Source organism: Cervus elaphus, chromosome 14 (assembly GCF_910594005.1).
Source record: "Cervus elaphus chromosome 14, mCerEla1.1, whole genome shotgun sequence".
NCBI lineage: Eukaryota > Metazoa > Chordata > Mammalia > Artiodactyla > Cervidae > Cervus > Cervus elaphus.
Genome location: NC_057828.1, coordinates 52799966 through 52815332, shown reverse-complemented (window position 1 = coordinate 52815332; position 15367 = coordinate 52799966). Strand labels below are relative to the sequence as shown.

At 45.4% G+C, this 15367-nt stretch overlaps 1 protein-coding gene across 4 annotated transcripts in view; it reads right to left on the bottom strand.

Moving 5' to 3' along the window:
• GNB1 (G protein subunit beta 1) overlaps window positions 1–15367 on the bottom strand; it is a 75912-nt gene that overhangs the window by 16201 nt on the left and 44344 nt on the right. For 3 of the 4 annotated variants that reach the window (XM_043924691.1, XM_043924690.1, XM_043924692.1), the window contains 3 exons: window positions 6053–6155; window positions 2104–2142; window positions 459–565 (listed from right to left, as the gene is read on the bottom strand). In XM_043924691.1, coding sequence (XP_043780626.1) covers window positions 459–565; window positions 2104–2142; window positions 6053–6109 — 203 coding nt within the window. In that variant the 5' untranslated portion in view covers window positions 6110–6155. Of the gene's footprint in view, window positions 1–458; window positions 566–2103; window positions 2143–6052; window positions 6158–15367 lie in introns of those variants that run through there. The other variant, XM_043924693.1, reaches the window with a different exon arrangement.

Here is a 15367-nt window from a genome sequence, read left to right as displayed (position 1 = left end):
ACTCTCCCGACACCACATGGACTGGCTTCTGATCCCTGAACCAGATCACCAAAACCACGAGAGGGTGTGGCCATGAGGTCACAAGGAACGGGCTGGAAAGAAGAGCCACGGCATAGTGGGCAGGTCACCCCTCAAGATGGCACAGAGGGGACAGGTCAGCACCCCCCGGTAACACAGAGAGGACAGGTCACACCTCAAGGTGACACAGAGGGGACAGGTCACCTCCCCCAGGGGACACAGAGGACAGGTACCGCCCCCTCGAGGTGGCACGGGCACTGTGCCATGGAGCTGGGAAGACAAAGGTGAGGGGAAGGTGGTGACAAGGGAACGGCAGCATGGCCAGCTGTCCTGCCTGCTACATGTCTGACAGCAGTGCCCAGTTTTTTCTTTACCAATCCCAGCCTGTGAGCTCTGGCCCCACCCCCCCACCATGAATGCCCATGTTCCCGCCCACACACCTGGAGTCGGTGCCCCAGTGCATGGCATAGATCTTGGCCAAGTGTCCCCTCAGCGTCCTCCTGGTGCGCATCTGGATTCTTCCCACAGGGTCAATGTTGTTTGTGATCTTAAAAATAAAAGTTACCAAGAATTAACTCCATGGGAGGCACACTCTCCCCCTGCCACCCCCCTCCACCAAAGTCTCCTTCATGCCCACCCTGCTCAGTGACACCACTGCCCTGGATGGCTGTGCCTGCCTGGCTCCTGCCAGTCAGCCCATCGTGTAGCAAGTCAGCCTTGTTCCATCGTGAGGCCCCACCCCAGGCGCAGCAGCTTAGTGCTGGCCCAGAGCCTCCTCCCCCCACCTCCATCAGCACGCTAACTGGCCATCCAAGTCCAGCTCCTCCTGCCTCTGTTCGGCCCTGGAAGGCTGCTCTTCCTCCTAACAGGGCTCACCATCTAACAGGGCTCCAGGAACATAGACTGCTTGGTGCTGTGTGTGCTGAGCTGGACAACAGTGGTCATCTCTTCTGCACTCTGGAGTTGAAGGCACAAAATTGCATGTGCACACTACTGTTCACCCAACACACAAGAACCTGATGTTCATGACTCTGGGTTTACAAATGGAGTAAGTGTGTCACAACAGTGGGCTTTAAAAAACGTAGAGTCCAAAGTACATCTGAGAATTCAAATGTAGGTGATCCTGGCATTCTAACTTTTAACTTATTGTTTAACCCCATAAACGGTAGCTTCTAAAGCATTGAGATGATGTAAAGAATGTAATCATCCTCAACAGAAGGAATATAATTTTTCTTTTACATTTCTGTTCAGTGTTTGAGACAAAAAAAATTTTTTTTCAATGAGGTGAAATTCACCATCTGAAAGGATATAATTTAGCAATATTTAGTATATTCACAACATTGTTCCACTATCAGTGGTATCTGGTTTCAAACCATCTTCATCATTACCCCCAGAGGAAGCCCCTCATCCACTAAGCAGTCACTCCCTACAGCCTCCTCCTCAACCCTGGGCAAGCATGAATTTATTTTCTGTCTCTAGAGGGTGACCTGTTCTGGACAGTTCATGTACACAGAATCACACGCCGTGACCTCCTCTCACTGAGCACACGTGTCTCAAGGTTCACCCTTCTATGGCTGAGTAAGTCCCACTGTGTGGACAGGCTGTGCCTGGCCCTGATCTCATCCCCCGAGGGCACACAGCTGCTGGGAGCAGTGCCTCCGGGAGCATTCGGACACTGGCTGGTCTGAGCATCAGCTCTAGTCTCTCTGGGTGCATACCTAGGAGTGGAACCATGGGTCATAACTCGGGTTTCAATCTCTGAGAATGTGCCAAACTGGACCTTAGAAATTAAGGTTCTAAGGCAGACCTAATTAGGGAGAGGAACTTCAAAACATCCATATTGAAACTGTAATAATATTTAGGACTCTGACCTCTGTAAGAGGACATACTTACTTAAGGCTAGAGAGATATTTATTTTTTATCTAAAACTCACCACAGTCTATGCCCAGCATTGACAATGACCTGCAAATGAGAACCTTCAAACAGGGGCCCCACCCTTACTGTGCACAAAGTCAGAGCAGCTCCTTCCGAGGCCCAGAGCACCAGCCTCTATAGCAAATCAGTGACTACATCAATGGTCCTTACCTGAGAGAGAGTCGCGTCTGCACACGCCTTCCGAGCATCCTGGGAAATGACAAGGACAATGAGATATTAGTGCTGCTCCCAGTACAGGCTCCCCCAGACCCAGGCTGCAGCTTCAATCAAAGTGAAAGTCGCTCAGTCATGTGCAACTCTTTGTGACCCCATGGATATACAGTCCATGGAATTCTCCAGGCCAGAATACTAGAGTGGGTAGTCGTTCCTTTCTCCAAGTGATCTTCCAATCCAGGGATCGAACCCAGGTCTCCTGTGATACAGGCGGATTCTTTACCAGCTGAGCCACCAGGGAAGCCCAGGAAATACTGAAGTGAGTAGCCTATGCCTTCTCCAGGGGACCTTCCTGACTCAGGAATCAGGGTGTCCTGCATTGCAGGTGGATTCTTTACCAGCTGAACTACACAAGGGAAGCAGTCTCAGAGCCTCTACCAAGAGCCTCCCCACCCTGCCTTGAGCCCAGGGCATGCTGGACACAGAACCAGCCACACACGGACATGTCTCAGCCTGCAGATCACCCCCCTAACGCACAACACCCCCGTGCCCACACTCCTGCCTGCAGCCTCCAGCACCTTCCTACAGCACTGCACCGGCGTCCTGAGTCGTGGGGCCCAGAGAAACAATGTCTAGAAAGCAGTGAATGGCCAGCCCAGGGAATCTTTCTTCTAGAATGCATTAACTCAGGACTGTGTTTTCAAGCCAAACAATCCTGATGCTGACCTCTATGGAAAGGAGCAAAGGGTCTGGAGTCAAGGCAACCAAATCTCTGGCTGGTCACATCCTGCTGCTTGCTTTCTTATCTGTGAAAAGACTTTGTGAAGCAGGCAAGAAATGTAATACAAAAGGATGTTCCTCAAGCTAATGAAGATGTCCTTGTTGTTCCTAAGCGATCCAAGCTGCTAGAAAATAAATCTGGAAATCTCAAATCTGGATATGACTTTTACAAACAGAAAGCCATATTATGAAGGGAAATGAGACACTGGCTTTGAAAGGATAAGACTCTGAATGTAGGAGTGGGGCCTAAGAAGAAAATTGGCTGTAGGAATAATTTCAAAGGAAACAGAATTTCTCATAAAACTCTGCCATTGTGTAGCCATCTGCCCACCCGCGCTCACTGATACACATCTGAAGGCTCATGTGAACACTCCTGAAGGCGTCCAGGAGACCTTCTCCAGGGGCAAACAACCTCACTGCTAATTATTTTTACTTCATGAAGCTGGTGGTAGTATTTGTCAACCTAGAACATGGAGATATACTCAAAGAGATTGCTATTATAAATGTACCAAATAGCTAGATTCCAAATTCAACTTAAATTATCCTATTAGAAGCCATTCTGCTCAGTTAATTCTGCATATTTAATTACACAATTAAAACAGGAAAATTATATAATTGAGTATTTCTGTGCCAGCACCTATTCTGGTGTCAGGACCAGGCAGAAGGGCGATCCCAAGCAGGTCTCCCATGCGTGGTTTTGTTACGGTCCCTACGTTCAGTATTAACTTCTGAATACCGTTCTTACTGATGTTATACATGGCTTTCAATTTTAAAAAATAACAAGAATTTTAAAAAGTTTTTGGCCATGTCATATGTGGCCTGTGGGATCTTAGTTCCCTGACCAGGGACTGAACCCAGACCACCGCAGTGAAAGCCCACAGTCCTGACTACCAGACACCAGGGAAGGCCCTGGTCGGGACTCTAGACAAGAATTATTTTAAAAGAGAAAGCAAACCAAGGACATAAGCAGCTTTGCCCTGGTTAGTGTCCAGAGACTAAAATGGATTTTGTAACGTCCATAGCAGACTGTGGTGACACAAGAGAACAGAAAAAAAGCATTTTAGAAACTAAACACAGGACCCACAAGTGCTGGTGTAAAAGTCTGCAGCACTCCTCAGGACAAGCATCTACACTGTGGAGACAGCCTTCTCATGGGAGCCATCTCTGCAGCTGCTTAAGACTGACAGCGCTGTCCAGCACTCTTCAGACTCAATTCCAACTAAACGGCCTGGGGCTTTGTCCACAATGCCTTATTGTTTAGCCAAGGCTCCTGTCTGTCTGTGCTGAGAAAAATCACCACCCTGCCCCTCCGCAGAGGAGCACATCCTGGCCCGCAGTCAGTTAGGCTGTATCTGGGTGGATGTCCCGCTGGCACAGGACAGCACGTGGTGAGGCCGTCCACTCAGGCCACAGTAACTGCAGTGCCTGCACATGCCGCACGGCCTGGGGCGCTCACAGGCAGGGTTAGCCCTGGAGCTTTCCTTCATCTGTCAGAAGCTCTCATGTCTAAGACACATCACGTTTCAGTCAGCATTCCTCACAGACACTACCACAGGTCAGATGAGATGGTGCCTTGGGGTCTTTCAGCTGAAATACCAAGCTAGGAAAAAGAGACCCTCCTAGCGTCATCCACCATCTGTTGGGACTCACTGTCTGCTTTCTTTAACAAGTATGTGTTTCTTCGGCAAGCAGGAAAAAAGGTTTTCCTTTGTTAGAGAAAGTCTTCCATTCCTGTTTGGTGTACAGCCAATTCTGTTTTGTGCAAAGAAAAAGAAACCAGCAGGGCTTCAAAGGCAGGGCTGTTCAGCTCGTCAGCTCTCCTGGGGACGGTCCATTGGAAGGGGACGCCACGGAGATGCCAGAGGTGCACAGTGAGGCAGTTTTGTGCCAGAGACACCGAATTGGCAAGACTGAGCACCAACAGAACGTAATGCAATAAACGGACTTGTTAATTACGTGTCAATATGGTAATCTTTTATATACACTGGTTTAGGTACAATTGGTAAAAATTAATCCTACCGGTTTCCCTGTACTGATTTCAAGTCCATATGCGGCTCACAGGACAGACCTGTCCCCTGTGAGGAGGGCGGCACGTGCTTCACAGAAAATGGGTTAAGATGCAACACTTACTTTCCAAAACCTTTATTTTTTTCCCACAATATCTGGATTTTTTTTTAACCTATACAAACTTTATTTGCTACAAATAGATCTAAACCCACTATTTATGAACAACAACTTCTTGTCAGAAAATCAAAGTTCTGATTTCTATATTCCAGAGTGTGGCTAGACGTATTAAACAAATCTGCTAAGTCTTCCTTATTCTTACTGAGCTACATTGTATCTTTTAAATGTTGAGATTGGAAATTCTTACAGTAGAAGGATCTCTTCTGTCTCCTCTTTGGTGCATATCTCAGATAATCTCCTTATCTTTTCTCAAGCTCAGTTAAGAAGCTGGCTAAAATGACACTGGTCTTTCCTTCCAATTACCATCAGGCCTTTGGAGCATATAACTGGTCATTTAAAAGGAAATAATTAGGTTCCCCCTTGAAATACCCGTGGCTTTGCAGCACGCCTCTGCAAACCCACCAGCAGACTGCATGGAGGGGTGGTGAGGAGGTTCTGGACAACTCTGCAACTGTCCTTCTTTCCAACAGGCAGCTGGACAGGACCCAGCTATTTTTATCTTCAAGTCAGTGTCTCTGTTCTAACAGTCAAAACCCTCCCTAAAGAGCACTCAAGAACAAATCACCCACACCTAGAATACCTCTATTGTTGTTGTTGACATTCTTGCTTTCTTAAACAAGTTTTCTGCCCTCAACTCAGAGGTCACAGTGGGGAAACAGACACCACACTCTGTATGGTGACCAAAAGAAGGTCCCAAAGCTAATTCCCAAGGTTAAGAAAAGAGGCTCTGAAAGATGTCTGTAAATTTCTATGAAAACATTCTATGTGTATTCAAGTAACAATATACTAGAAAAAAGTCCTGAAAATAAGGTACTAGGCCAAACCTCTGGATCTATAGTTTCTACATCCTGGGCCAATTAAGATTCAATTTCAATCCAAAACAAGGAATAGCCATTCTGAAACCCATCTTTCCTTAAAACGGTAACATCACACCTGAAATTCAAATGATGAACAAAATGAAGCACACAGGTAGTTTACGTACTCTAATTTGGTTTTTAAGCTGTTCGGCCTCCTGCCGTAACTGGTCAAGTTCACTCATCTTCTAATGTTAGTGCTCTTCAAAGCCACCTCAAAGAATCTGAGATCTGAAAGAGAAAAACAAGTACCAAAATGAATAAACAATGACTGAGTCACTTAACGAAGCTGGTGAGAAAAGGGAATTGAAATTTTGAGAGCTGTGGTTTCATTACAAGTCAGAGAACTTTTCTTTAGCCTTCATCAGAACATGTAAAATGCCCACAAGGGCTGGGTCAACAGAGTGTAACTACTGTTGTACATGAGCCTCAAAAAATGACAGTGTCCAGCAGACAGTGCAGAAGGTGGTGGTGGGCTAAAAGAGAGAAAGTCTGTCTAGAAGCAGTTTTCATGGAGGATCTGGACCTCACTATAAACTCAAGAACCTAAGAGTGATATTTAGAACAGCTCTCACGTGAAAACTCAGGGCAGTTAGTTCAGGATGGGGCACAGTGGCCACCTGGCAACCTAGCACCTCAAAGGCATGTCGATGACCCTGAACCCATGACTGCCCAGAGGACATCAGCAGGTCACACAACAATCCCAGAAGGACTCAGCTTGGTGTCCAGCAGGCCTTTGATTCAGAACAACTTACTCTCCCACCAAAATGGGCTCTGGGATCCCAGGAGACTCAGAAGCAACACCACAGCCCTTCCAGGCAAAGGCCCAAGAGGGCTCAGTACAAGCAACCCTGCTGCCCACTCCTGTCCCAGCCCCACCCCTAGGCTCAGGAGACATTATTCTTGAAATCACTGTCAAAACAAAATTACCTGTTAAACAAGAGCTGTATTTTCCCGGGGGAATGCCATAGTTGGGGGTTGCATTTGTGACCAAGAACATAGCTGTTAAGTCCATCCTAACTGTGACCAACATATCACAAAGCCAAAGAAACAATTACAAACATCTTTTAATCACTTAAGAACACAATTAGCTCCCACCTGCAAGCACAGCATATTTCAAGGGCCTCAATTTCCTATGCAAATACAAAGGGGAAGATTCTTCCATCCTAGATTTTGTGTGAAAGTCACAGGGTTATTATAATATACACCAGATATTTAATTAACAGTGGTCCCTTCTTTATTTTCTTGAGACTGGAGCACATCTGGGGGAAATTATCTGGATGACCCAAGAAACACAGTTGTTAGTTCCCAATCTAGATAGTCTTTAGACTTTCTTTTTCCTCACAAAAGCATTCAAAGTAATTGTGATATGGTTTGTATTGATGTATATTTATTGAGAAAATAAGAATACTTTCCCCAGTAAAAAGCACCTTTGAAAAGCACATATTACATCCTGGTTGCTGCCCTCACCTGCCCCTGCAGCCCTGGTCTATTCACGGAACAAATCTCTCTGGCTGCTGGGCGCATCGCGCAGGAAGCACAGAAGTGCTGGGCTTCCACAGAGAGCAAGGCACTGACCCTAAAAGGAGATCCGCACCACTGCCAGGAAAGCACTAACGGGGCCAGGACGTGGGGCTGAGGCATTTCGGTCAGTCAAAGACAGGGGAGGCAAGCCCAGTGACACGAGAGGCGTTGCTTCAAGGGGGTGCTGTAAGTTTCACTCTCGCAGACCCCCGGCATCTCCCTGGACAAGCAGACCCGGCTGAAGTTACCCTCCACGATAACTGGGCTGATTCTCTCGTCTTCACATGTAAACTCAAAGGACTGCAGCTGATGAATATTAATGTGTGAAATAACAGGGCCAAGAGAACACGAAATCATTTTAAAATAGAAAGCTGTGCTGATGCGCCCCTGAGCTTCCAGACTGTGCTGCACACCCCACCCTCCTGAGCACGTGCATCCACACGTGATCAGTTATTATTATAAGGAACAGTCCGCTGAGTCGGGGGTAGTTTTGCCCCAGTAACACCCCCGCCCCCATCAGTAAAGAACTGTTCTTAGTCTGTGGATAAGCGACTTCCTTCAATCCTTCCAAAATCCGCATGAAGAAAACAGCTAACATTATCATGAGGTACACTGAACTAAATGGTGAGTTTTAATCAATAAACCATACATTCTGATCTTAGTTTAAACACTAAAAAGCTGAGCTAGTTTTTTTTTTTTGAGCTAGTTTTTAAAGTAAGAAAAAACCAATAAACTCCTAGGATCAAGATAAACAGGTCAAGACCCAAATTCTAGTATTAGGTGGAATCGCTCTTGAGATCTTAAAATTAAATATTTCTTGTAACTAGATGATTTTTTTACATATTATAAAAGAATATATACATGATAATCATCCAGATGTATTGCTTCAAACTAGAGAAATTAATTTATTGAAAACCTAAGTATCTTTAAAATGACAAACTCCAACTCAGTTACCTCACAACATTTCAGAAGCAGTAACAGTACTTGCTGACTTCAACCTTCAGCCACAAGCAAAGAGAAGAAAACCAGATCTATTTCTTTCATCATTAAATTATTAATATTGCCTCTTGATTACAGCTCCGTCTATGATCAGTGGCCACAGTTAAATCTCAAGAGACCCAAAATTCGTATTTGTTAATATTTAAAGAAAAGGTGCTCAGTAATGTCCCACTCTTTGCGACCTTGTGGACTGCAGCCTGCCAGGCTCCTCTGTCCATTGGATTTTCCAGGCAAGAATACTGGAGTGGGTCGCCATTTCCTTCTCCAAGGGAATCTTCCCCACCCAGGGATAAAAACTGGGTCTCCGGCGTTGCAGGAAGATTCTTTAACCAACTAAGCGACCAGGCTACTACCAATAAAAATAAGAGTCCAGAAAGGTCCAAAATTTTTTATCTCACAGTCTGGTGAGAAAGAGAAATCTATTGGCAGACATTTAAAACAAAATTCAACCACATTCTATATTCTGCATGTTGAAGAAGTTGTCTGTAGAGGGACTTTCCCTGATAAAGGGGCACCCAGGGGCCCTGGGGTTCACTCTGACCTGGCACCATCCAGGGCCTCCTCCTTCCCGGGCTAATACTGGCCTCACAGGATGTGCATGAAAGGACCAGGCAGTCAGGGCTCCCCCAAAGAGAAGCCGGCACCCCATTGACAGCAAGGAGCATGCACACACATACAGAGCAAACTGACAGGAAGCAGGACAACTCTGAACTCCCACAAACTGAAAGTTCACCCCAAATGCTCTTCTGTGAAGAGACAGCAAATGAAATAAATGGGGTACAGGAATGTACATAAATGATGAAACTTCTCCTTTTGTGTCTATAAAAGAATACACAACTATGCTCATATAAGTAAGCAATCTTTTTTCTACATACATGAGAAAATTTTAATGGTTATTTTTGGAGAAACAGAGGAATAGTGGGCAGTTCTGATTTTTCACATTATCATATATATATGGATGGATAAGGGGAAAAGAAAAATTATATATATATGTATATAATATGTATATATGTAAGTTAACCAGTTATCTGGGCCTTGAACCAAAAAGCACTCACAATTTTTCCTCCATTTTTCAGTTAAAAAAAAAAAAAGCAAACTAATTGATATTAACTTTTTACTGGATGAACTATTAAATATCACTAATAACAATAACGAAGACAGCATAAAAACCCCGAAAAATGCTCATTAAATGTGAAATGAAAAACAAATGTGTGTGTAATAATTTTAGCTATTTTAAGACCAAAACATAAGAACAGCATTTTTGTTAGAATTACTGGTCATACTTTCCTCTTTTTTCCAAAGGCTGGACATGCCATTCATATTCCTTCGATGACAAAGACGAATGAACACTGAAGGTTTCACTTACATGTGACGCCTCTGCTGCTCTCTTCACTGTCCTCAGTCCCCCAGAGCCTCCAGGAAGCCCACCATCGATTACGTGGCCTAGGCTCCTTCTCTCCTCCAGGGCCAAAGTCACAACTAAGTACTGGCCACGCTGACTCAGCGCCCTGATCAGTCTAATCCACTAAGACAGGACCTGCTGAGAGCCTCACTTCTGTTCTTTGTGACCCACATCTGCCACTAGCTTTCACCTGTTTAGGAGACATTTTCCACAGAAATGTAACATAAAAGCAAGTACTGTGAAATGATATGTCCAGCAGCGGCTTCGAGCAGCTTCACAGCCTAGCAAGAGCCCAGTCCTCTCCACTGTATCAAAGTATAATTTGGGTTCTGGTTCTGCACAGACAAGGAAGGTGACGTCCACCCACTCACTCTCCACTCTGGTGTGCAAGTGCTGGGGTGGAAAAGAGCACTAGCGAGACCACTGCAAAGGGCTCCAGAAGCCTTTCTGTGATCAGCGATCAGATCACGGAGTGCACCCTCCACAGAGCAGCCAAGAAAGAACAGTCGGGCTCAGCCCACTGAAGGGCAGGCGGCCAAGACACCAACCACCAGGGGCCCTGCTGCACTTGACTGCCTGAGGAAGCAGCAGCCCTGATGGTATCCTGTGCCCCAGGGGCAGGAGTCTGCTGACCTGCTTGGCCAAAACCAGTTCCACACCTCACCTCCAGATAGAGCAGCATTTGGAGAAAGGAGTTTTGCGTGAGGCATTTAAACCAATTTCACCAGCTTTTCTGTTTTTTTCCTTCATTCCCAAATCCAAGTTAACCTCCAGAATTGAGGCGGCACAACTCCACAGGGCGAGGGACAGGGCACAGGACACCTCCTCCCAGGGCACCCCCAGGCTTCCCTGGGGTGGGGGGATAGATGCTGACAGAGTTAAGAATAAAATGCTGGGTCTGAAATTTGATTTAAAAAAACTGAGGAGGGAAACGGGAGGGCACAGAAAAACACGTCCGGCCAAAAGTTGGTAATTGCTTTAGTCTGGTGATAGGAGTTCCTTATGCTATTTATTAACTTTTTCTATATTTCAATTTTCCATTAGAATAGTTTCTTTTTAAATGTTAAGAGACCTTGAATCGATTTAAAATCCAAATGTACAGAAAAAAACAGGACAACCTGAATATGGTCTGGGTATCCGATGACAGGGAGTGGCAGCTCTTCTGTTCGTTGTCAGAATGAAGCTAAAACCCGTAACTATTAGACATGCTTCTTACTTCTGAGGGAAATGAGACTCTGATAGGAAGAAGGGAGGTTAAACAAAACTAGGAGAGTTCTGTTCGAGCTGTGTGATTTTAGGTAATATTCTTCTTTTAATCTGTTTGAACATTGTCTTAAAATTTTTTTTATACAGTCATTATTTCTTGGTACTGTTTGACTCCAAGTATATATGAAATTTGTCATGTATCTTGTTTTAAAAATATAGACACATAGGTATTCCTCAAGCAGATTCTGTTGTATTTTGACATGGATTACACTGCCATGTTAGCTAATTGTTCGTGAGAGTCAGTCCCAATAATGCCCAAATTTGTCTGAACAACTCAATGGTTGACCCTGGAGGCTTATATGATTCAACAGTGATAAAAAGTAAGTTTTGATGAAACATTCATTACATTATCTTCTAAGAAGTAGCAGATATCAACATATTCAACACTCAGTAAGCCATAACTAGCTTTTATATAAGTAAAAGATGGTAATGAAGACTAAGATAGGAGATCCCATTACATGTAGAATTCTCATCTGGCTCTGGATTTAAAAAGCATCCAAGAAAATTGTTACACATGTTCTTTGACACTGTGTTACATTTTCTTAGAATGCAATGACTTAGGACACCCCTGGTGGTCCAGGGGATAGGAATATGCCTGCCAATGCAGGGGGCATGGGTTCCATCCCAGGTATGGGAAGATCCCACATGCCACAAGTCAACTGAGCCCATGCACTGCAACAAGAGAAGCCAGCACAACTAGAAAGCAGTCCCTGCTCATCCCAACTACAGAAAGCCCACACACAGTAATGAAGACTCAGAGCAGCCAAAAATAATAAACAAAACATTTTTAAAAGAATGCAATGATTTAAATAGTCTGCCCCCAACATCTAAGCTATCTCATGAGATTTGCCTGTTTCTCAATTTTCTGATGCAAATTTTATTTATTTTTTAGCCAAACCACACAGCAGATATGTGAGATCTTAGTTCCCCGATCAGGGATCAAATCCACAAACCCTGCATTAGAAGTGCAGAGTCTTAAGTACAGAGTCTTAACTGCTGGATTGCCAGCGAAGTCCCCCAAATACAAGTTTTTAAAGAAAAAGCACAACCCCCACTTAGTGTTTACTGCTAGACAATGCATACAGGGAAGACTTGCTTCTCACACTTTACATTTACAACAATGTAGCATAGCCTCCTTCTCAATCTACTATCTAAGGCCAATTTAAGCATATTCCCTGAAGCACCAGTACAATGTAAAAATGTAACCATTCTCACCAGAAATCAATTGATACAATGATAGTATATTAGTTCTGTAAATTGAAAAAAAAAAGATACAAGATAGACTCTATAGGGAAAGTGAATTTACCTATTAGTGCTACAAAGGTCTGACTGGCTCCAGGCCCCCAGCTGATGTTCTCTAAGCGGGAAGAGGAGTCTCAGTGTGTGCTGAATCACTTCAGTCCTGTCCTACTCTTTGCGACCCCAAGAACTGCAGTCCATCAGGTTCCTCTGTCCATGGGATTCTCCACGCAAGAATACTGGAAGTGGGTTGCCATGCCCTCCTCCAGGGAATCTTCCTGACCCAGGGACTGAAACCACATCTCTTATATCTCCTGCATTGGCAAGCAGGTTCTTTACCACTAGCGCCACATAGGAAGCCCTTTCAGCTTACTACCTTTTGAAAATAAATGTTCTTATACTTTCAAATCATAATAAAACGTACACAGATAAATTCACAGTCACTGACAGCTAAAAGCCACTTCCACGCAAACTGAATTTCAGAGAACCTGTGTATCAACTTAAGAAATCCACGCAAACCCAGACATCAGGGCAGAGGAAAAGCCCCTGGTGCCATGCAGGCATCTGGTCTGCTGCCTGGAAGTGGCTCCCACACCCTCCAGCCACACACTTCCCTGGTTTCTCAAGACCTGGCACCAGTCCTTGAGTGAGAGGGACCATCACAGGGCTAAAAGCACCCAGAGGGGTTTACTGTGTAACAAAAACTAACCACACAGCAGGAACTCCCCAGCACTCCAGTGGTCAGGGCTTGGCACTTTGCTTGTCAGGCTCATGTTTGCTCCTTGGCTGGGGAACTGAAATCCCACAAGCTGCACAAAGCCACCTCCTCCCACCAAAATAATTTCTTTAAAAAAACCAACCATGTACCTGGAGACAGTAGGAAAATACTCCAGCTCCATGGACAGACTGCAGAGCACACAGAAAGTAAAAAAGTACTTTTTGTAAGGCCGCTCCATCCTCCCTACACAGAGATGGTATCAAGTACTGCCCATTCCCTATTTTGTTTACTAAAGCCCATCACTCAGAAGGCACTATCTAGTTTTACCACCATACAGAAGGTAATTATGGCTCCTATGCAATGTCACATTTGGAAATAGTAGTTTTTCTATCTTCAAAATAGTAAAATGCAAATGAAGAATTTACATTTCATAACATTAAAACATCTAATAAGAAGCATGTTATAGAAAGCTTTTAAAAAGTTGCAAACATATGCTATTGTACTGAATAATTTAAAACTCAGACTTATTTAACCTAGCACATGAATACTATTTTGTGCCTGTTAAGAAAATTCTTGAACCAGAAAGGAACATGCATCTCAGTCCACCTTGCATTTATACGTAACAAAGCATCGGAGCAGACCCAGGAGACCCCAGGGCCCTGGCAGCACTGCACAGTGGGAGCCGAGGAAGCCCAAGCAGGCAGGGCTGCAGGGTGCAGCGGGCAGGTTCCAAAAGGGGAGAGCCGACCTGCTGCCCAGAGCCCACCTTTGCAGGCTGTCGCTCCCACAACCTGTGAGTCCAGGAAGCCTCTGCAGCTTCCAAATGCTCAATGGTTCATGGGGAGGGCCCCCCCCCCCCCCCAGTACTCAGGTCTCCCCAGACGCCCTGTGAGAGTCAGGAAGTTCCACTTTAATGATTTCACAGCCAAGTTTAATACACAATGGACGCCATCTAAGACACCCGCACCCAGAAGGAAGGAAGGGCTAAACGGGAAAGGTGGTCGGACTGGAAGTCAGCCACACGCGACAGAGGCCCCTCTGAGAGGCTGCCACCCTCAAGCTGGGGGAAGACTGCTCTCCACCGTGCCACATGCACACCACTGTGCAGATAATCTGTCTTTACACTCACTTCTGGCAAACTACGATGAACTCCACTGGGTGTCCCACGTGCCTTAGCAGGCCTTGCTGGTGGAGGCAGTGCGGCCGCACGTGGCAGGGGTTGCACATTCATCCCCCAGGCCTGACACTCGTCAGCAGGTGTAACCCCTCTGAGTCTGGCTTTTGGTCTGAAAATGGAGACACAAACAATCCCTACCTCACAGGCCACAAGGACTCAATGAGGATCCACAAAAGGTCTTTAACACCTGACTGAACCACAGCAAAGTTTCACTAAATAGAACTTGTTACAAAAGCAGTTAACAGGATTTTCCACCTGAAACGCTTTAGTAACAGAAAACCACCTCTTCCTTCACCTGCCGCACTTCCTACCCAGCCAGTGAAATAGGTCTCTACAGAGGCGGAACTATGCATAACAGTGGCTGCCAGGGTAACCAACCAGGGACTCATCAGACTGAGGCCGGGGCAGCTCATCAGCTCATATGCTAACAGTTCCTTCCAGTTTAAAAAATATTTTTTGAAAGTAAGTAACACAACAAAACAGATAGTTTGATACATTCTGAAAGATTAACACACCTCTGAAACCACACCTCCCTGAAGACAACCAACATGGCCACACCCCGCCTCCCGTGCCCCTCTGTAACTGCCCCCACCCCCAGCAACCACAAGTCTGCTTTCTGTCACTTTACACACGTGAATCCCACAGGACGCACCCTCCCGTGCTCTGGCTGTGTGCCCTCAGCATGGTCTCTACATGGACACCTGCCCTCATCTCCCCTGGGTAAGCACCAGGAGTGGAACGGCGGGATCATATATAACAAGCGTGTACTCAACATATTCGGGAACTGCTGAGCTGTTTTCAACACGGCTGCACCATTTTCCACGCCCACCATCCGTGCCCTGGAGCCTGATGCGGCACACCCTCAGTAGCACTTGGGTGCGGGTAGTCTTCTCCGCTTTAGCCACTGGCGTAGGTGGTTAGTGGTGTCTCGATGTGGTTTTAATTTGCATTTCCCCAATGGCTAATAATTCTGACCATCTTTTCAGGTGCTCATCTGCTATCTCATTATATTCTCTGGTGAAGTGTCTGCTCAAATCACTTGCTTTTGTACTAGGTTGTTTGTTTTCTTAATAATGAATTTTAAGAGTGCTTTACTTATTCTGGATACAGGTTACCTA